This window comes from Bison bison, unplaced genomic scaffold (assembly GCF_000754665.1).
Source record: "Bison bison bison isolate TAMUID 2011002044 unplaced genomic scaffold, Bison_UMD1.0 scf7180017864506, whole genome shotgun sequence".
NCBI lineage: Eukaryota > Metazoa > Chordata > Mammalia > Artiodactyla > Bovidae > Bison > Bison bison.
Genome location: NW_011495063.1, coordinates 241241 through 262468, shown reverse-complemented (window position 1 = coordinate 262468; position 21228 = coordinate 241241). Strand labels below are relative to the sequence as shown.

Below are 21228 nucleotides of genomic sequence, written 5' to 3'. Positions count from 1 at the left end.
ATAGTCAATAAAGCAGAAATAGATGTTTTTCTGGAACTCTCTTGCTTTTTCCATGATCCAGCGGATGTTGGCAATTTGATCTTTGGTTCCTCTGCCTTTTCTAAAACCAGCTTGAACATCTGGAAGTTCACAGTTCATGTATTGCTGAAGCCTGGCTTGGAGAATTTTGAGCATTACTTTACTAGCGTGTGAGATGAGTGCAATTGTGCAGTAGTTTGAGTATTCTTTGCCTTGCCTTTCTTTGGGATTGGAATAAGAACTGACCTTTTCCAGTCCTGTGGCCACTGCTGAGTTTTCCAAATTTGTTGGCATATTGAGTGCAGCACTTTCACAGCATCATCTTTCAGGATTTGGAATAGCTCAACCGGAATTCCATCACCTCTACTAGGTTTGCTCATGGTGATGCTTTCTAAGGCCCACTTGACTTCACATTCCAGGATGTCTGGCTCTAGGTCAGTGATCCCACCATCACGATTATCTGGGTCATGATGATCATTTTTGTACAGTTTTTCTGTGTACTCTTGCCACCTCTTAATATCTTCTGCTTGTGTTAGATCCATACCATTTCTGTTCTTTATCAAGCCCATCTTTGCATGAAATATTCCCTTGGTATCTCTAATTTTCTTGAAGAGATCTCTAGTCTTTCCCATTCTATTGTTTTCCTCTATTTCTTTGTATTGATCGCTGAAGAAGGCTTTCTTATCTCTTCTTGCTATTCTTTGGAACTCTGCATTCAGATGCTTACATCTTTCCTTTCTCCTTTGCTTTTTGCTTCTCTTCCTTTCACAGCTATTTATAAGGCTTCCCCAGACAGCCATTTTGCTTTTTTGCATTTTTTTCCATGGGGATGTTCTTGATCTCTGTCTCCTGTACAATGTCACAAACCTCATTCCATAGTTCATCAGGCACTCTATCTATCAGATCTAGGCCCTTAAATCTATTTCTCACTTCCACTGTATAATCATAAGGGATTTGATTTTGGTCATACCTGTATGGTCTAGTGGTTTTCCCTACTTTCCTCAATTTAAGTCTGAATTTGGCAATAAAGAGTTCATGATCTGAGCCACAGTCAGCTCCTGGTCATGTTTTTGCTGACTGTATAAGGTTCTCCATCTTTGGCTGCAAAGAATATAATCAATCTGATTTTGGTGTTGACCATCTGGTGATTTCCATGTGTAGAGTCTTCTCTTGTGCATTATATTACACTAAGTCTTCTGTGACTTACCAAGTAACGAAAATAATAATAATGAAGAATGTTTATTTTTCTCTGCTGCTTGAGTGGACTGAAAGGCATAAACGGAAATTGTGATCTATATTTCGAAAAGATTTTGAAGTCAAATCAGATCATACATGTTGGCTGCATTCTCTTAGAATCAATGGAACCAAACTTCAGAACCTGAAATTCCCTACCAAGACCAGAAGGTAAAATCAATGATAAGAAAGCCCTGGGGTTTTCTGGAGAAAGGAAGGTGAGTTTCTGAATTCCGTTTATTCGTGTGCTTCTTGTTTGAAATGGAAGTCCAAGGATCTAAGACATGACAATTTATTTCCCAATTTTGCATCCTGAGACTCACACAAACTTATTCAATGCAGGAATCAGTGAATGCTCAGAGATACTATGGGCCTAAAAGTATTCACTAGACAGTCAGTAAGTCCCCTCTCCATGGATGGAAGTCTCACTCATCTATAGTTACAGCTTTTACTCCGTGATGTGGGGTGAAGAGTTAACCTCTCATAGACTCTGGCCATTTAGTTTTAGTTAAGCAATTTTCTTTGTTCTCACCCCACCAGGTTTAATCTGCTTTAGAGACCAGCACCTAAGTGCTAGGTCTCTGCCTACAGTCTTACTGGTGAGGGGAGACTTCAAGTGAATGGAGAAATATTGAGATGTGGGAAGAGTGAGTCAATCCTTGTCCAAACCCCTCCTTTATCCATTCTTTGTTTTTTTCCCCAAGCAGTCAAGTCTGCACTGGGCAGTGGTTTCCTTCCTTCTGTAAGCTAAATTTTGATACTCTTCCTACTTAGTTTGCAAAGACCCAGTTCAGTTCAGTTCAGTCATTCTTAGTGACCCCATGGACTGCAGCACACCAGGCCTCCCTGTCCATCACCAACTCCCAGAGTTTACTCAAACTCATATCCATTGAGTCCGTGATGCCATCCAGCCATCTCATCCTGTCATTCCCTTCTCCTCCTGCCTTCAATCTTTCCCAGCATCAGGGTCTTTTCCAGTGAGTCACTTCTTGGCATCAGGTAGCTGATATTGGAGTATCAGCTTCAGCATCAATCCTTCCAATGAATATTCAGGAGTTATTTCATTTAGGATGGACTGCTTGGATCTCCTTGAAGTCCAAGGGACCCTCAAGAGTCTTTTCCAACACCACAGTTCAAAAGCATCAATTATTCAACACTCAGCTTTCTTTATAGTCCAACTCTCACATCCATACATGACTACTGGAAAAACGATAGCTTTGACTAGACAGACCTTTGTCAGTGAAGTAATGTCTCTGCTTTTTAATATGCTGTCTAAGTAGGTCATAACTTTTCTTCCAAGGAGCAAGCATCTTTTAATTTCATTACTGCGGTCACCACCTGCAGTGATTTTGGAGTCCAAAAAAATAAAGTCTCTCACTGTTTCCACTGTCTCCCCATCTATTTGACGTGAAGTGGTGGAACCAGATGCCACGATCTTAGTTTTCTGAATGTTGAGCTTCAAGCCAACTTTTTCACTCTCATCTTTCACTTTCATCAAGAGGTTGTTTAGCTCTTCTTCGCTTTCTGCCATAAGGGTGGTGCCATGTGCATATCTGAAGGTTATTGAGATTTCTCTCGGAAATCTTTATTCCAGCTTGTGCTTCATCCATCCCAGCGTTTCTCATGATGTACTCTGCATATAAGTTACATAAACAGGGTGACAATATATAGCCTTGACACATTCCTTTCCCTATTTAAAACCAGCCTGTCGTCCCATGTCCAGTTCTAACTGTTGCTTCTGGACCTGCATACAGAGTTCTCAAGAGGCAGGGCAGGTGGTCTGGTATTCCCATCTCTTGAAGAATTTTTCCATGTTTGTTGTGATCCACCCAGTCAAAGGATTTGGCTTGGTCAATAAAGCAAAGTATATGTTTTTCTGGAACTCTCTTGCTTTTATGATGATCCAGAGGATGTTGGCAATTTGATCTCTGCTTCCTCTGACTTTTCTGAACTCTGCTTGAACATCTGGAAGTTTGTAGTTCACATACTCTTGAAGCCTGGCTTGGAGAATTTTAAGCATTACTTTGCTAACCTGTGAGATGAGTGCAATTGCACAGTAGTTTGAACATTATTTGGCATTGCCTTTCTTTGGGATTGGAATGAAAACTGACATTTCCCAGTCCTGTGGCCACTGCTGAGTTTTACAAATTTGCTGACATATTGAGTGAAGCACTTTCAGAACATCATCTTTTGGGATTTAAAATAGCTCAACTGAATTCCATCACCTCTACTAGCTTTGTTTGTAGTCATGCTTCCTAAGGCCCACTTGACTTTGCATTTCAGGATGTCTTTCTCTAGGTTGGTGATCACACCAGAAGCGAAAAAAGTAAAAATTCCATTTCATAATGGTAACACAGTCCCATGAGATAGTAGGTAAGACAATTCTGTGAGTCCAGGTTGGGTTACTCTCAGATATCCCCAGCCCAAACACCACACTTGTGAGAGGAGATACTGTGTGAAAATTGAGTCATTGTTCTCTATGTAACCTTTTTCTTCTGTGCTCACAGATCACCTTAGAGAGGAATGGCTCCTGGAAATGGCTATTTTGTGACCAAATTGATTCTGTTGGGATTAACAAACCAATCAGATCTCCAACTCCCTCTATTCTTCCTGTTCCTAGGAATGTACCTGGTCACTGTGCTGGGAAATTTGGGATTTATAATCCTAATTGCACTGAATTCACACCTACACACCCCCATGTACTTCTTCCTGTTTAATTTGTCTTTCACAGACCTCTGTTATTCTTCTGTATTTATATCCAAAATACTGATTAACTTTTTTTTAATCAAAGAAGAATATTATTTCTTACATGGGATGCATGACCCAGCTCTACTACTTCTGGTTTTTTGTCATCTCTGAATGCTATGTGCTAACATCAATGGCCTATGACTGCTATGTGGCCATCTGTAACCCACTTTTGTATAATGTTGTTATGTCCCCTAAAGTGTGTTCCAGCCTATGCTTGGTTCCTACTTGATGGCATTTTCTGGTGCCATGGCTCACACTGGATGCATGCTGAGACTGACCTTCTATGATTGCAAACACCATCAACATTATTTCTGTGACATCCTCTCTCTGCTCAGGATCTCCTCTACAAGTGCCTATGTCAGTGAGCTGGAAGTGTTCATTGTGGGAGGCAGCAATATCATTGTGCCGAGTCTCACCATCTTTGTTTCTTATGGTCTCATCCTCACCAGCATCTTCTACATTAGCTCCAAAGAGGGCAGGTCCAAAGCCTTCAGCACCTGCAGTTCGCACATCTTTGCTGTTTCTTGCTTCTTTGGATTAGGGGTATTTATGTATCTCAAACCACCTTCTGCTGTGTCTATGGATGAAGGGAAAATCTCTTCTGTCTTTTATACTAATATGATTCCCATGATGGACCCATTAATTGATAGCCTGAGGAACAAATATGTTAAACGTACTCTGAGAAAAACCCTAAGTAAGAGACAGATTTGATTAGAACTGTCTGTGTGCATGAATTATAGGACAGTGAGATGTTGAGTGTTTAATTTTAGTGACAACCTTCTCGCCATATTTTTTATTATCTTTTTTTACCTAGTATCTTAAAGAAATTTGAGCCAGGACATGGAAGCAACCTAGATGTCCATCAGCAGATGAATGGATAAGAAAGCTGTGGTACATATACACAATGGAGTGTTACTCAGCCATTAAAAAGAATACATTTGAATCAGTTCTAATGAGGTGGATGAAACTGGAGCCTATTATACAGAGTGAAGTAAGCCAGAAAGAAAAACACCAATATAGTATACTAACATATATATGGAATTTAGAAAGATGGTAACAATAACCCGGTATACGGGACAGCAAGAGACACAGATGTATAGAACAGTCTTTTGGACTCGGTAGGAGAGGGAGAGGGTGGGATGATTTGGGAGAATGGCATTGAAACATGTATAGTATCACATATGAAATGAATCACTAGTCCAAGTTTGATGCATTATACTGGATGCTTGGGGCTGGTGCACTGGGATGACCAAGAGGGATGGTATGGGGAGGGAAGGTGGGAGGGGGGTTCAGATTGGAAAACGAGTATACCTGTGGCAGATTCATGTTGATGTATGGCAAAACCAATACAATACTGTAAAGTAATTAGCCTCCAATTAAATAAATTTATATTAAAAGAAATTTGAGTCCTGTTTGAATAATTTATTTCCATTTTTATATATTTATCTCACTGTTTTCAAAATACATATAATCTGTTTTTCTTGAATAGTAATAATATTAAATAGTGAATATATTAGGATAAGGCAATGGCACCCCACTCCAGTACTCTTGCCTGAAAAATCCCATGGGTGGAGGAGCCTGGCAGGCTGCAGTCCATGGGGTTGCTAAAAGTCGGACATGACTAAGCGACTTCACTTTCACTTTCATGAATTGGAGAAGGAAATGGCAACTCATTCCAGTGTTCTTGCCTGGAGAATCTCAGGGACGGGAGAGCCTGGTGGGCTGCTGTCTATGGGGTCGCACAGAGTCAGACATGACTGAAGTGACTTAGCAGTGAATATATTATCTCTTTTCATTATCATTTTGAATTTATTTTTACACTGGGAAAAGAATAGTCTCCAAATAAAGAATTACATAACACTAGATTGAAAACATATCACTAGGGTTTTTTTTTTTATCAGTTTGCAATAAGAACGACAAATAAGATACTCTTTCTACTCTTATCTTCCATATTTCACATGGCAATAATATACCCTCTTTAAATATGTTATTTTTGGGGGGGCTCCAAAATCACTGCAGATGGTGACTGCAGCCATGAAATTAAAAGATGCTTACTCCTTGGAAGGAAAGTTATGACCAACCTAGATAGCATATTCAAAAGCAGAGACATTACTTTGCCAACAAAGGTCCATCTAGTCAAGGCTATGGTTTTTCCAGGGGTCATGTATGGATGTGAGAGTTGGACTGTGAAGAAAGCTGAGGGCCAAAGAATTGATGTTTTTGAATTGTGGTGTTGTAGAAGGCTCTTGAGAGTCCCTTGGACTGCAAGGAGATCCAACCAGTCCATTCTGAAGGCAATCAGCCCTGGGCTTTCTTTGGAAGGAATGTTGCTAAAGCTGAAATTCCAGTACTTTGGCCACCTCATGTGAAGAGTTGACTCATTGGAAAAGACTCTGATGCTGGGAGGGATTGGGGGCAGGAGGAGAAGGGGACGACAGAGGAGGAGATGGCTGGATGGCATCACTGACTCGATGGACGTGAGTCTGAGTGAACTCCGGGATTTGGTGATGGACAGGAAGGCCTGGTGTGCTGCAATTCATGGGATCACAAAGAGTTGGACATGACTGAGCCACTGAACTGAAATACTTCTTTAGATTGTTGATTCTAAGAGTCTCAAGGATAACCATTTCCCATCTGTAAACATTGAGTGTTAAGCTTCTTTTGGCAAAGAGTTTATTTTTCACCTTTGTAAGTAAAATTGACACATAGCCAATCATCAAAATTCATGTTTTGCATGGGTGGGAAAGTGAAGCCAAGACTGGATAATGATTTATTTAAAGTCACACAGCTTTAGAAAGAAAAATTGTACATGTTTCAATGCCATTCTCCCAAATCATCCCACCCTCTCCCTCTCCCACCGAGTCCAAAAGATTGTTCTATACATCTGTGTCTCTTTTGCTGTCCCGTATACAGGGTTATTGTTACCGTTACCATCTTTCTAAATTCCATATATATGTGTTAGTATACTGTGTTGGTGTTTTTCTTTCTGGCTTACTTCACTCTGTATAATAGGCTCCAGTTTCATCCACCTCATTAGAACTGATTCAAATGTATTCTTTTTAATGGCTGAGTAACACTCCATTGTGTATATGTACCACAGCTTTCTTATCCATTCATCTGCTGATGCACGATACAGGATGCTTGGGGCTGGGCACTGGGAAGACCCAGAGGGGTGGTAAGGGGAGGGAGGAGGGAGGAGGGTTCAGGATGGGGAACATGTGTATACCTGTGGCAGATTCATGTTGATATATGGCAAAACCAATACAATATTGTAAAGTTAAAAAATAAAATAAAATAATTAAAAAAAAAGAAAAATTGTAAACTAACTTGTTATCATTCTGACTTTGTATTATTCTTCAGTATATTCTACATACTCTTGATTATGTTATTCTATTTCAGTGAGCATGAAATATAAGAAAGCATTCCTGATTTAAAGTTGACTCTCCTCTGTCTCAGAATGACATATGAATTTTTCTCAAACTCGGTATTACTTTCTTTTCTTTTTAGCAAAACAGTTTGATTGTCTTTTGCTGTTGTTGTCAGAAAGCCTTTTAAGCTCATATATTATAGAGATGATTTGCTCAAAATGGGAAATTACTATTTTTGCTAAATTAAAAACCTGAATTTGGAGTGCTTGCAAGTGTTTGTACTTCAGAGAGCAGGACATGAGAAGTAAGGATGCTCAGAAACGTGTAATTATGTCAGGACTCAATAAATTTTGAGTATTGGTAAAAAATATTGACCATATTTATTTATGGTCAATAAATAAGATGTCCCAGTGTGGGATGTGGTCATGAGATTTAGAGACTCAGGCTTCTCTTGTGGCTGAGTTGGTAGTAAAGTAAAAAAGAAAAATTAAAAAAACTAAACAGAAAAAAAAAAAAAAAAAAGAATCTGCGTGCAATGCAGGAGATCTGGGTTGATCCCTGGGTTGGGAAGATACCCTGGAGTAGGGAACACACTCCACAATTCTGGCCTGGAGAATTCCATGCACTGTATAGTCCCTGGGGTCACAAAGAATCAGACATGACTGAGTAACTTTCACTTTCACTCTGAAACTGTTTCCTGTTTTGCATATTTCACTATTCATAAATCTTTTATAAAACTATTTGCATAATGAGCACACTTGGTTAGTGTTTTGTAGAATGAAAGTGGAAGAGCTGTGATTTCATTTGGGGAAGTGAATAGAGAGAAGGCATCAGTTACAGGACATAAATCGTGAGGAGTAATTGCATTAAGAAAGGAAGAAGTAATTTACCCAAAAAACTGTTGGATAATGAAACAGACCTACAGACTCACTCCTTGTGCAAGAACCTAGATACTATTAGATCACAGAATTTCTATATATCAGATGAAAGCTTAAGTTTTTTATGATTTAAAATGTTAAACCAACGGGACTAGATGACCTTTGAACAAGTAGATTATTTCTGGTTTTGTTGGCTTCTGTGTGCTACATTCATGTGGAATTTTAGGTACAGAAACATCAAATTACAGCTGGGAGAATAATAACAATGTGGAAGAAATATTTGGAGAATAAAGCGAGTTATGACAAGAATGTTAGATTATTTTTTGAAAGCAAAGATGTGCTACTTTAAAAATCTTCAATATACTGTTATCAGTGATGCTGTAATCATTTCCTAAGATATTTTAAATAATATTCATCACTTCTTTTAAGTAGAGGGGTAATCAAGCCAGAATATCTTAAATGCTCAGTTCAGTCACTCAGTCGTGTCTGACTCTTTGTGATCCCATGGGCTGCAGCACACCAAGCTTCCCTGCCCATCACCAACTCCGGGAGCTTGTTTAAAATCATGTGCATCGATTCAGTGATGCCATCCAACCTCACATCCTCTGTTGTCCCCTTCTGCTCCTGCCTTCAGTCTTTCCCAGAATCAGCGTCTTTTCTAATGACTAATTTCTTCTCATCAGGTGGCCAAAGTGTTGGAGCTTCAGCTTTAGCATCAGTCCTCCCAGTGAAAATTCAGGACTGAGTTCCTTTAGGGTTGACCGGTTTGATATCCTTGTATTTCTTCCTTTCTTGAGTTATGTGATTGGCACCGACAGGTTTTGAGGAAAGTTACAGTTCTTCTGAAGGTGTTCAATCTTAGAGTCAAACTTGTAAGCCCTGGGTTTCACCTATGCCCATCAACCAGGATGGAGCTTTTTCTAAATTGGTGTGAAATTGGATTCTTTTCCAAAAGGTTGCATCATGAATATACATTTTCTTAAATAATTTAGCTAGACTAGTAATTTTAAATATTATACAATATATTGGGAAGACTCTAAACAAGAGCTAGAGAGCTAAGAAGATGTTTCAAAGAAGCCTGCATTTTAAATTTCACATGGCATGTTTTTAATTTTCATTCATCAGAAATTCAGTATTTAGCAGTTTCTTCCATCTCCATTTTAAATTTTGCCCCACTAAAAACAAACAAATTATATAATTGTGGTAGCTGCACAAGTCATTATTTAGTTTGTGGATGACCTCTTTTGGGGGGGCATTTTGAAGGCATATTTTTGAGTATCTGATGCTTTTCCATCAATAAGAGAACACTCTATTATCATAGAATGATATTCTTCTCCCTCCTTCCACTCAATATAAGTAGTGTGTTTGAAGATAGACCCATGTAGGTTTATTTTTCACACAAAAACACATATATTTCTAAAATGGGTTGAATCTCCCAAGACAGTTGAGTGGTCTTTGAAAAGTAAACATTCTCCTACTTTCTTTTTTATGTTTTTGAGAAAGTTAAAGTTTTGTACCATATTTAAAGTGTACAAGATACTTTGATCAATTAGAATGGTACTTTCATGGCTTCTCGTCAAAGTTAACTTTGACTCAGTTTCTTCTTTAATTTTAACCAAGCCTTAATCATAGTTTTGAGAATTATGTTTTTACCACATTGCTTCAATTTCCAAGTGGGTAGTGGAGAAGCACTGAAAGTTCTTGAACTATGGAGGGAGACAGCTGCGGATTTCAGACTTTATTCTAGCAGCATTATTCATGACCAAATAAGAGTGAATATGTGGCAAAATGTAAACATAATCGTTAGGAGCCTTAATAGCTCAACATTACACTGGTTCAGTTTAATCATAAAGCCAGAAGTTGTGTGGTGGTTGGGGACAGGTGGGTGCAGGTCATTGTGGTTGTAGATGTTGTGGTTTAGCATAAGAGAAGTTTTGAATGTATTCTGAAAGCTCTTAGATAGAAATGAGTTTCAGAAGTATTCTTTGAATTCTTTCCGTGTACTTGGCATTGTTCTTAGTTTCAGGATCCAAATAGTTAACAAGATAGAATAAATGTGTATCCTTATAGAATATACAGTTTATAGAAAAGAATAAAATAAAGAGGAAAAGTCTAATGAGTATTATAAAAGAGAATCTACTGAAATTTATGAGAAAATTAGTAATAACAGCTGACGTTTATTGACTCTCATATGCCAATACAGGTCCAACCATTTTACTTAGTTTTTTTTTTTTTTTCATTTGATTAACACAACATCTTAATGAAAGAGAAGCTATTTTTACATTCCTTATTTTACATAGGAGAACCAAGAGATTCAATAACTGGTCCAAAGTGTTATAGTGTGTAAAAGTGGAAGAAGGAAGGTAGGATTCACAGCACTCTAACTCTATAACTATACACTTTTCTATGATGAAAAGAATTGACAACTTCAGTTACTGAAATGTTACAGAAAATTAGGCAGCAGGAGAGTCTGGTAGAAATTTCAGGAATATGTTAAAAGTATAAACTATAGAAGGGATATACTATATTGCATATTTTTTCACAGACATCTCAGAAAGAGAACAACTGTAATGAGTTGCTGCAACATTTGATGTATTCAGGTAAAGAAATAAACCTGAAAGTAGGTCTTTTCTGGAAATATGTCCATTTAGTAAATGTGAATAAAGAGGGAATTTGACAATGTAGTAGCTTTCCCCTCAGAGGTGTAGATAATGAGGAGATGGGAATTCACTTTGGATCTACCTGAGGGATGTACAGTCCCCAGAGTAAAGCAAAAATGACTAAGAACGAGTCCCTAAGAAGCTAAAGACAGATCAAGAAGCAGGATCCATAATTTCCTTATTTCATATTGTACATATAATCTACACCCTGCGGAGGAGACCAAGCAAGCTTCTAACCTGTTTTTCAGTAAGTGCATTACATCATTACACTCACATTAAATCTGTGTCTAATCAAGTAGCAGGGATGATAATGAAAGGATTATCTTTCTTCTGTCACATGAGAACACTGAAAATATCAGAAATTATAGAAGCTCAGAATGCTTCCAGAGCATAGGTGAATTAATGTCTAGCTTCTCTCCCCTAAATCAAATGGATCAAGCCTGGAGAATGTGAAATAACATTTTCAGAATCAACAAGGTAAAGACATAAGGTAAGGGAGACAGTCCCGCAGTTTTAAGATAAAGGTTGGGTGAGTTTCTGAGTTTAATTTACAATACTTATTCCTTGTTTTGTGATCAAAGTCCAGGGACCTATATTATATGTCCATTCTTTCTCATTTTGTGCAGCTGAGACTCAAATAAAACTACTGGAAGCATCTATTGGAGAGGAATCAGAGAATATTAGAGGGGCTCAAAGACATATCAGTCAGGAAGTTTCCTCTAAATAGGTAGATCTCTCACTCTTCTTCCTTTATGATTTTTACTCTGTGACAAGGTTGGTAACAATTCTCCTAGACTCGAGTCCCCTCATCTTGGTTTAGAAACAGTGTTCTTGGTTCCTGGCACATAAGGTCTATCTGCATGAGAAGCCAGTGCTAGGTTGCTAGGGTTGCTGCCTCCAGTTGTACTGGTGAGAGAAGAGTTCACAGGAATGAGGGAATGTTAAGAAGAGAGTGGAAGAGTTGCATCCTTGTCCATCCTTCTTTTCCCTGGGTTTTTCCAGAAGGTACATTTGCATATGGCAGCTCTTGCCTTCCCTCTCTAGTGTGATTGTGATATCCTTTGCTAAATTTAGCTTATAAAAACTCTAGTTAAGAGAGTCCACATCACTCTATATCCTGATAATGGAAAAGGCAAACTATATGGGACCAGGTCAGGATAGTGTCAGGCATTTGCAGTGTGTATTCTGTTTTGTAGAATGGGACACTGAATGAACTGAGTTGTTCTCTAATGGACCCTTTCTTCTATCCACAGATTCCTTTAGAGAAGAATGGCTCCTGGAAATGGGTCTTTTGTGACTCAATTCATTTTGATGGGATTAACAGACCAACCAGATCTCCAGCTTCCCTTGTTCTTCCTGTTCCTAGGAATGTATGCAGTCACTGTGATGGGGAATTTGGGTTTGATAATCTTAATTTTGTTAAATTCACATCTATACACTCCCATGTATTTTTTCCTCTTTAACTTGTCCTTCATAGACCTCTGTTATTCTTCTGTGTTTACACCCAAAATGCTGATTAACTTCTTACCAAAGAAGAATATTATTTCTTACATGGGGTGCATGGCTCAGCTGTACTTTTTCTGTTTTTTTGTCATTTCTGAAATCTATGTGCTGACGTCAATGGCCTATGACCGCTATGTGGCCATCTGTAACCCACTCTTGTATAATGTTGTGATGTCCCCCAAAGTGTGTTCCAGCCTTATGCTTGGCTCCTACTTGATGGCATTTTCTGGTGCCATGGCTCACACTGGATGCATACTGAGACTGACCTTCTGTGATGCAAACACCATCAACCATTATTTCTGTGACATCCTCCCTCTGCTCCAGCTCTCCTGCACAAGTACCTTCATCAATGAGCTTGTAGTTTTCTTTGTGGCAGGCATCAATATGATTGTGCCCAGTATTGCCATCTTTGTCTCTTATGGTCTCATTTTCTCCAACATCTTTCATATCAGCTCCACAGAAGGCAGGTCCAAAGCCCTAAGCACCTGCAGTTCTCACATAATTGCTGTTTCTCTGTTCTTTGGGTCAATGTCATTTATGTATCTCAAACCATCTTCTGCTGGGTCTATGGATGATAGAAGAATCTCTTCTGTCTTTTACACCAATGTGGTTGCTATGATGAACCCCTTAATCTACAGTTTTAGAAATAAAGATGTGAAAACAGCTCTGAGAAAAACTGTAAGTGGAATTCAGTTTTGATTAGAAACAGTGTCTTTTTGTGCAGATATTCAAAGTATAGGAGGATTCTCTTTTCAATTATAATCATTTTATTAGCATCTTCTTATGCTATTTCATTTTTATCATATTGAAGAAATTTGAGACAACTTATTTATACTTATCATACAGGAGCACTTCTCTCCTTATTCATCATTTGCATAATTTCCTTTTCTCACACATTTTGATTTATTAGTACTATTAAAAAGAAATGTACTATCTTATTTGCTATTTATAACTGTGGTGTTGGAGAAGACTCTTGAGAGTCCCTTGGATGGCAAGGAGATCCAACCAGTCCATCCTAAAGGAGATCAGTCCTGAGTTTTCATTGGAAGGACTAATGTTGAAGCTGAAACTCCAATACTTTGGCCACCTGATGCAAAGAGCTGACTCATTCAAAAAGACCCTGATGTTAGGAAAGACTGAAAGCAGGAGAAGATGGGGACAATAGAGGATGAGATGGTTGGGTGGCATCACTGACTTAATGGACATGAGTTTGAGTAAACTCCAGGACTTGGTGATGGACAAGGAAGCCTGGCATGCTGCAGTCCCTGGGGTCGCAAAGAGTTGGACATGACTCAGTGACTAAACTGAACTGAACTTACTATTTATGGGCTTCCCAGTTGGCTCATTGGTAAAGAATATGCCTGAGATTGCAGGAGATACATTTTCAATCCCTGGGTCAGGAAGATCCTCTGGAGGAGGAAACAGCAACCCACTCCTGCATTCCTGCTTGGGACATCCCATGGACAATGGACCCTGGAGGGCTACTGTCTACGAGGTCACAAACACATATGACTTAGTGAATGAGCTTGCACACGTTACTATTTGTTATAATACATTTTATTTGTTTATTATTTTCTAGAAAACATTTTTCTCCATTAGTTTGGACTTCCCTTTCCCTCTGAAAATATAAGACTGGCCATCAAATGATCAAATCAGGGAACATTAATGTGATGTAATGTCACTGGGGATGTCTTATCTGCCAATTGCCATTGGAAGCATAAATCTCAGAATTTTTCCTCTTTCCATCTTTCCAGGCTTCATTTAGCAAGACTCAGTTCAGTTCAGGTCAGTCACTCAGTCTTGTCTGATGCTTTGGGATCCCAGATAGTAACACCTTTAATTCCTGAAGTGGAAGATTTCAGGAGACTGTTAAGTATAACACACTTTGCATCTTTAAACACTGCATTATACTTCCTTTGACAAAGTCTTTTTTTTTACCTGCACACAACGGTTTGTCAAAATATATTTATTATATGGACAGTACAATAAAGCTCACAGTAGTCAATGATTTATTTACATTCATATATGTTTTTAATGAAAAAGTCTAGAATAAATTTAGGTTTCTGATTTCAAGTTTCTAATCTCCTTAGTATCCTTTGCTTCTGTTTTATTTCATTAATATTGTTTAAATAAACATGGCACGGGAAAACTATCTAGCTTGTAAGCTGACTGTGCTTTGTTTCATGGTGGTACATGAATTTCTCTCAGGGTGAGTATTGCTCTTTTATTTTATTTTTTTAAGAAGAGTTTGTCAGGGCGTTTTCTGTTGTAGTTATTTATTGGAAAGATAATACCTCTTGGGCCAGTAAACTGGGGAGATGATTGGTCAAGTAAGAATGTTCCTTCTTTTACAAAATTTAAAAAAACAAAATAGATTTGGAATGCTTGCAAGTGTTTGCAATTCAGAGAACAGGGCATGAGAGAGAAAGGAGCCCAGAAGCCTCTCCTGAGGCTGGGCATCAACAAACACAATAAATAAGACGCTCCCTGTGGAGCGTGGTTGTGGGGCTTGGGTCCTGCATTTTAGTTTGGAAGTTTATTCTGTTCCATTTGGTGAAATAAATATATCCAGTCCATAAAGTTTTTTCTAAACTTATAGTACACAGTGGCCATACAGTAGTAGAATTAGGTGAACAAAGTTGAATAAGCTATGATCAGAACTGGGGAAAAACAGATACAAATAAGACTATTTTTCATGACATAAAATGGTGAGTAGTAATTAAAGCTCAAATTAGAAGGAATCTAGAAAATATGATAGAAAACTAAATCTATATTTATTAGTCTCCTCCTTTTTCTGGACAGCCCTAGAAATATTATAGAGATCATGGGATTTATCTGGATAGGATAAAAACAGAAACTTTTGATATTAAAAAAAGCTAAACTCACAAATCTCCATTCCTTTGGTGTAAACTTGGCACAATAAAATCACTCCTGCTTTTGTTGCCTTCTATATGCTACTTCCTTATGAATTTTAAGGTATAAAACCATAAATCAATTTGCAGTTAGAACTATGATAATTTGAAAGAAATATTTGGTGGATAAATCAAGTTGTAATAATGTGTTTTCTGGAATAGGTTATTGTATTTCTTTTTTTTTTTTTTGAGAAAATATGGAAAATAGTCTAAAATTCATAAACCTTAATTGTGACAATTTCAACACTTTAAAAGGTAATTTTAATAATATTTTTGATTTTACATGTTTTCTAATCTTATTTCAAAAGTTAGATATTGTGAATTTAGCAACACTGGTATGTTTGCTTGTTTGCATTTTTAGATGTTCAGCATTGACTTACATTTTTTTTTCCTCCTTGCTATATTCTTGACTTATGGTTTTAAATGACCACTCATACCACAGCCCCTGATCTCAATACAAACATATATAATTTTCACATGCCAAGGTCTATAGGTATACAAAATAGTTGACCTAGTTAGATATTTTTCTCTTTTACATGTTATCCCTTTTTATAAGCTTGTCTTCCTTATCGATAAAGAAGTGTATCTAAAGAAGTAAATAATAATTACACTATTTGGGAACTGTTACACGCACTGCAGAAGTGCATGCAATCTGTTCTGCATTTTACCACTATTTGAGGTGCCAAAATTGTGTTACAGCTGCTCACAAGTCTTCCATTTGAGAAACCTCAAAATAGAAGTTAAATTTATTTCATTTTTAGAAAAAGTAAATGTTCTTTCATATTAGATGTCATTCTGTCAGAATATTGCAGAAAAAATGACTGAGCAACTAAATAACACAAGTGTTATAGTTTGTAATGGTGAAATAAGGAAAGCAAGATTCACAACAGTCTTGCTCAATAGCTCCTACTATTTTCTATGATAAGAAAACTTCAGTTACTGAAATTTTCCAGAAATTGACCCAACAGGAGAGACAGAAATTTCAGGTGTTTATTAAAGATATAAAATATAGAAGGGACATCTGTGCTGTATGCTTAGTCGTGTCCGACTCTTGCAACGTTATAGACTGTAGTCCATGGCATTCTCCAGGCAAGAATACTGAAGTGAGTTACCATTCCCTTCTCCAGAGTCTTCTGCATTGCAGGCAGACTCTTTACCGACTGAGCTATGAGGGAAGTCCCCATAGAAGGGACATAGAGTATTGGAAATTATTTCAGAGATACCCTACATAGAGAACTGAAATGAGTTATTTCAACATTTGAAAAAAATTAGATAAAGAAATAAGGAAACTTGAAAGTAGGACCTTGGAGAAAACACATTCACTTAAGAAATGGACAAAACAGGGAATGAGGAAATGGAGTAGCTTTCCCTTTGGATGTGAAGATAATGAGGGAGACGGGATTTTACTTTGATCCACCTGAGGGATGTTCAGTCCCTAGAGTAAAGTGAAAATGGTTAAAAGAGTGAGTCCCTAAGGACCTAAAGGCAGATAATGAACCATGTATATACATTCCTTCTTCTTCTTCTTCTTTTTTTTTTTTCATACGATCTGCTCCCTGGGGAATTGTTGGAGCAAACCTCTAGTCTGTTTTAAACCATGTGCATTACATCACCACACTCATATTAAATCTTCTGTGTTTAATCAAGTTGTGAGTGTGATAACAAAATGCTTTATTTTCCTCTACTTGTTGAGGGGACTGAAAATAAACAGAAATTATGGTAGTTCATAAAGTTTTTGAGGGTATACGTCAATGCTGTCTCATTTTAGAGTCAAAGGAATCAAGCCTCAAGAACCTGACATTACATTTCCAGTACCAACAAGGTGAGGACTAATGACAAGGGAGCCAGCCCCGAGGTTTTCTGCCCTAAGGAGGGTGGGTTTCTGAATTCATCTTACATGCCGAATTCCATTTACAATACTTATTGCTTGTTCTGAGATGAAAATCCAGGGTCCATTCTTTCTCCTTCTGTGTAGTTCTGGGAGCCAAGTGAAACTAGTGAATGAGTCTACTGGGGAGGGGTCAGAGACTGTTCAGAGACACGAGGGGGCTCAAAGGACATATCAGTCAGGAAGTTTCTTTTAAATAGGTGCAACTCTCACTCTTCTACCTTTATGGCTTTTTACTCTGTGACAAGTGCAGTAACTTAACTCATAGATTCTGGGCCCTTCATTTTGGATTAGAAAGCATGTTTTTCATTGGGATCACATCACAGCTAACCTGCATTAGAAGCCAGTGCCAGGTTGCTAGGATCACTGCCTCCAGTTATAGTGGTGAGGGAAGAGTTCAAATGAGGAAATGTAGAGATGACAATAGGACAATTGTATCCTACTCCATCTCTCTTCCCCTTGGATTTTCCAGCAGGAATGCTTGCATATGACAGGACTGGCTTTCCCTCTGTAGACTGTTTGTGATGTACTTTTCTATATTTAGCTTATAACAGCTCTAAGAAAGGGCACACTCACATCACTCTGTATCGTGATAATGGTAAAGTCAGATTCTATGTGACAAGGCTGGTACAGTCTCAGACATTCCCAGTGTGTATATTCTTGTGCTGGGCTTCCCTGGGGCTCAGTGGTAAAGAACACTCCTGCTAATGCAGATGTGGTTCTATCCCTGGGTTGGGAAGAACATCTGGTAAATGAAATGGCAATCCACTCCAGTATTCTTGCCTGGGAAATTCCATGGACAGAGGAAACTTGTGGGCTACAGTCCATGGGGTCCCAAAAGAGCTGGACACAACTTAGTGACTAAACAAGAAAAACAACTGAGCTCTTTTATAGGTGAGACACTGTGGAAGGGCTGGGTTGTTCTCTAATGGAACCCTTTTCTCTTCTATCCATAGATTCCCTTAGAGAAGAATGGCTCCTGGAAATAACTCTTTCGTGACTGAATTCATTCTGTTGGGATTAACAGACCGACCTGATCTCCAACTCCCTCTGTTCTTCCTGTTTCTAGGAATATATATGGTCACTGTGCTAGGAAATTTGGGATTGATAATCCTAATTGCACTGAATTCACATCTGCATACTCCCATGTACTTTTTCCTGTTTAACTTGTCCTTCATAGATCTATGTTATTCTTCTGTGTTTACACCCAAAATGCTGATTAACTTCACATCAAAGAAGAATATTATTTCTTACATAGGGTGCATGGCTCAGCTCTACTTCTTCTGTTTCTTTGTCATTTCTGAAATCTATGTGCTGACATCAATGGCCTATGACCGCTATGTGGCCATCTATAAGCCACTCTTATATAATGCTACCATGTCCCCTAAAGTGTGTTCCAGCTTTATGCTTGGTTCCTACTTGATGGCATTTTCTGGTGCCATGGCTCACACTGGATGCATGCTGAGACTGACCTTCTGTGATGCAAACACCATCAACCATTATTTCTGTGATGTCCACCCTTTGCTCCAGCTCTCCTGCACAAGCACCTATGTCAATGAGCTTGTAGTTTTCATTGTGGTGGGCATCAACATCATTGTGCCCAGTTTCACAATCTTTGTCTCTTATTGTCTCATCCTTACCAACATCCTCCACATCAAGTCCACAGAAGGCAGGTCCAAAGCCCTCAGCACCTGCAGTTCCCACATCATTGCTATTTCTCTGTTCTTTGGATCAAGTGCATTTATGTATCTCAAACCATCTGCTGCTGGGTCTATGGATGAGGAAAAAATCTCTTCTGTCTTTTACACCAATGTGGTTTCTGTGATGAACCCTTTAATCTATAGTTTGAGAAACAAAGATGTGAAAACTGCTCTGAGAAAAACCCTGAGTAGTAGATAATTTTGAATAGATAGAGTATCTGCCCGTGCAGTTGGGCACAGGAAAGTTTCTGTGTTTAATCATAGTAACTTTATTGACAATCTTCTTATTTCTTTTTCACCGTGTGGAAGGGTATCTGAATCATCTCACAATTTATTTCCACTTTTTAAGAATCAGTCTCTCAGTGCACCAGCCCCAAGCATCCAGTATCGTGCATCGAACCTGGACTGAAAAAAAAAAAAAAGAACCCGTCTCTCTTTTCTTACCACTAGCACAATTTCCTTTCCTCACTTTCTCCCATTTATTAATACTCTTCAGAAAAATGTATTAAATCTGTTTTTTTTTTATCATCTTGAACTTTTTTCCCTGTTGAAATAGAAGACTGGTCTACTGATGATCAAATTGGGGAACAATAGGTTGATGTGGTGTCTTTACGGTTGTCTTATCTGACATCTGCCATTGGAAGCAGGAATCAGACAATGTTTTCTCTTCTATTCCTTCCAGTCTTCCTTGGGCAAGAATATATTTCATTTAATCCCTGACATATAAGGTTACATAATGATTGTTCAATATAAACAATTTTGCTTTTGTTAGTAACGCACATTTTGCTTTCTTGACAAAGATTTTTCTTACTTTTTCACAGCTAGTCCTGCACATAACAGATTATAAACATACACTGCCTGGATTGGAAAGTATAACTCAGAGTAGTTGTTGCTTTATTTACAGTTGCATATCTTTTAATGAAAACTTATAGACTAAATTCAGTATTATGATTTAAAGTCTGCTATTCTCGGTATACTTGCTTCTACTTTATCTCATTATTTTTGTTTCAGTAAACATGGAAAAGAAGCAAATATTCTAATATAAAATTTGACTGTGCTTTGTACCTGGGTGGTACATGAATTTTTCTCAGAGTGGGTATTTATTTTTAGTGTTGTTTTTAGTTTATGAAAATAATTATTTTGTTCTTGTCATTGTTGGGAAATCAGAGGCCTTATGGACCTGGATGCTAGGGAGATGACTGGCTTAAGTAAGGATATTATTTCTTCCAAAAAATTAAGAAAAAAAAATTGAACATTTGCAGGTATTTTCACTTCAAGGAAAAGAGCTTGTCAGATTAGAGTCCAGAATCCAGGCATGAGGCCAAAGTTCAACAAGCCACATTGTCAATAAATAAGAGGTTTTTGTGGTGATTTCTCATGAGGCTTAGGAACTGCCTTTAAATATATTTTATTTTAACCTATTCCATCTAGAACATTAAATATTTAGTCCATAAAGTTTTCATAAACTTATGATACAAAGTGACTATACAATAGTACTGTTGTTTGAAATGAAGGTAGAGAAGTGGCTACATGTGAGGAGAAAATTAGAGAACTCTTTTTTTTTTTTTTCTGAAGATAAAATAACTGTTAGTGATTAAAACAAATAGGGATAAAGAATCTAGGAAATAAATTTTTAAAAAATAAAAGCCTCTTTTTTTTTTTATGATTCTCCTCTTTTTTCTGGAAGACCTAGAACTATGAAGATCACAAGATTTCTATGGGTAGGATGAAAACTTATTTGATAATTAAAAAAAAAAATGAACCAACCTCCAACACTGTGTTTAACCTGGACAAGACTAAATCACTTCTCCTTTTGTTGGCTACTTCCTCTTGGATTTTAAGGTATAAAATCTTCAAATTGCTGTTAGAGAACGATAGTTTGAAAAATATATTTGGTGACTAACTCAAGTTATGACTTTTCTCAAACAGGACATTGGATTACTTTCTTTTTGACAAAATATGGGGAAACGGATACTCTAAACTGCTTAAATGACTCTTGTGCACAGTCACTCAGTTGTGTCCTACTCTTTGTGACCCCATGGACTGTAGCCAACTAGACTCCTTTGCCCATGAATTTTCCAGGCAAGGATACTGGAGTGGGTTGCCCTAGGTTTGTTGTCAGTTCAGTTCAGTCACTCAGTCATGTCCTACTCTTTGAGACCCCATGAATCCCAGCACGCCAGGCTCCCTGTCCATCACCAACTCCTGGAGTTCACTCAGACTCACGTCCATCGAGTCAGTGATGCCATCCAGCCATCTCATCCTCTGTCGTCCCCTTCTCCTCCTGCCCCCAATCCCTCCCAGCATCAGGGTCTTTTCC

The 21228-nt window shown here is 38.0% G+C and overlaps 2 protein-coding genes and 1 pseudogene across 2 annotated transcripts; all 3 read left to right on the top strand.

Moving 5' to 3' along the window:
* Nucleotides 1-3774: 3774 nt before the first annotated feature.
* Nucleotides 3775-4710, top strand: LOC104980644 (annotated as a pseudogene).
* Nucleotides 4711-12174: 7464 nt separating this feature from the next.
* Nucleotides 12175-13107, top strand: LOC104980728 (olfactory receptor 8B3-like). Its single transcript, XM_010829506.1, has one exon. It carries the CDS (start codon nt 12175-12177, stop codon nt 13105-13107), a length of 933 nt encoding a protein of 310 aa, XP_010827808.1.
* A 5073-nt stretch (nt 13108-18180) lies between these two features.
* Nucleotides 18181-19107, top strand: LOC104980643 (olfactory receptor 8B3-like). Its single transcript, XM_010829405.1, has one exon. The coding sequence runs from the start codon at nt 18181-18183 to the stop codon at nt 19105-19107; it is 927 nt and encodes a 308-aa protein (XP_010827707.1).
* Nucleotides 19108-21228: the final 2121 nt, after the last annotated feature.

What these genes read in the sequence shown, in the direction of transcription:
- LOC104980728 (XM_010829506.1), top strand. Translation starts at nt 12,175, where the DNA reads ATGGCTCCTGGAAATGGGTCTTTTGTGACTCAATTCATTTTGATGGGA.
- LOC104980643 (XM_010829405.1), top strand. Translation starts at nt 18,181, where the DNA reads ATGGCTCCTGGAAATAACTCTTTCGTGACTGAATTCATTCTGTTGGGA.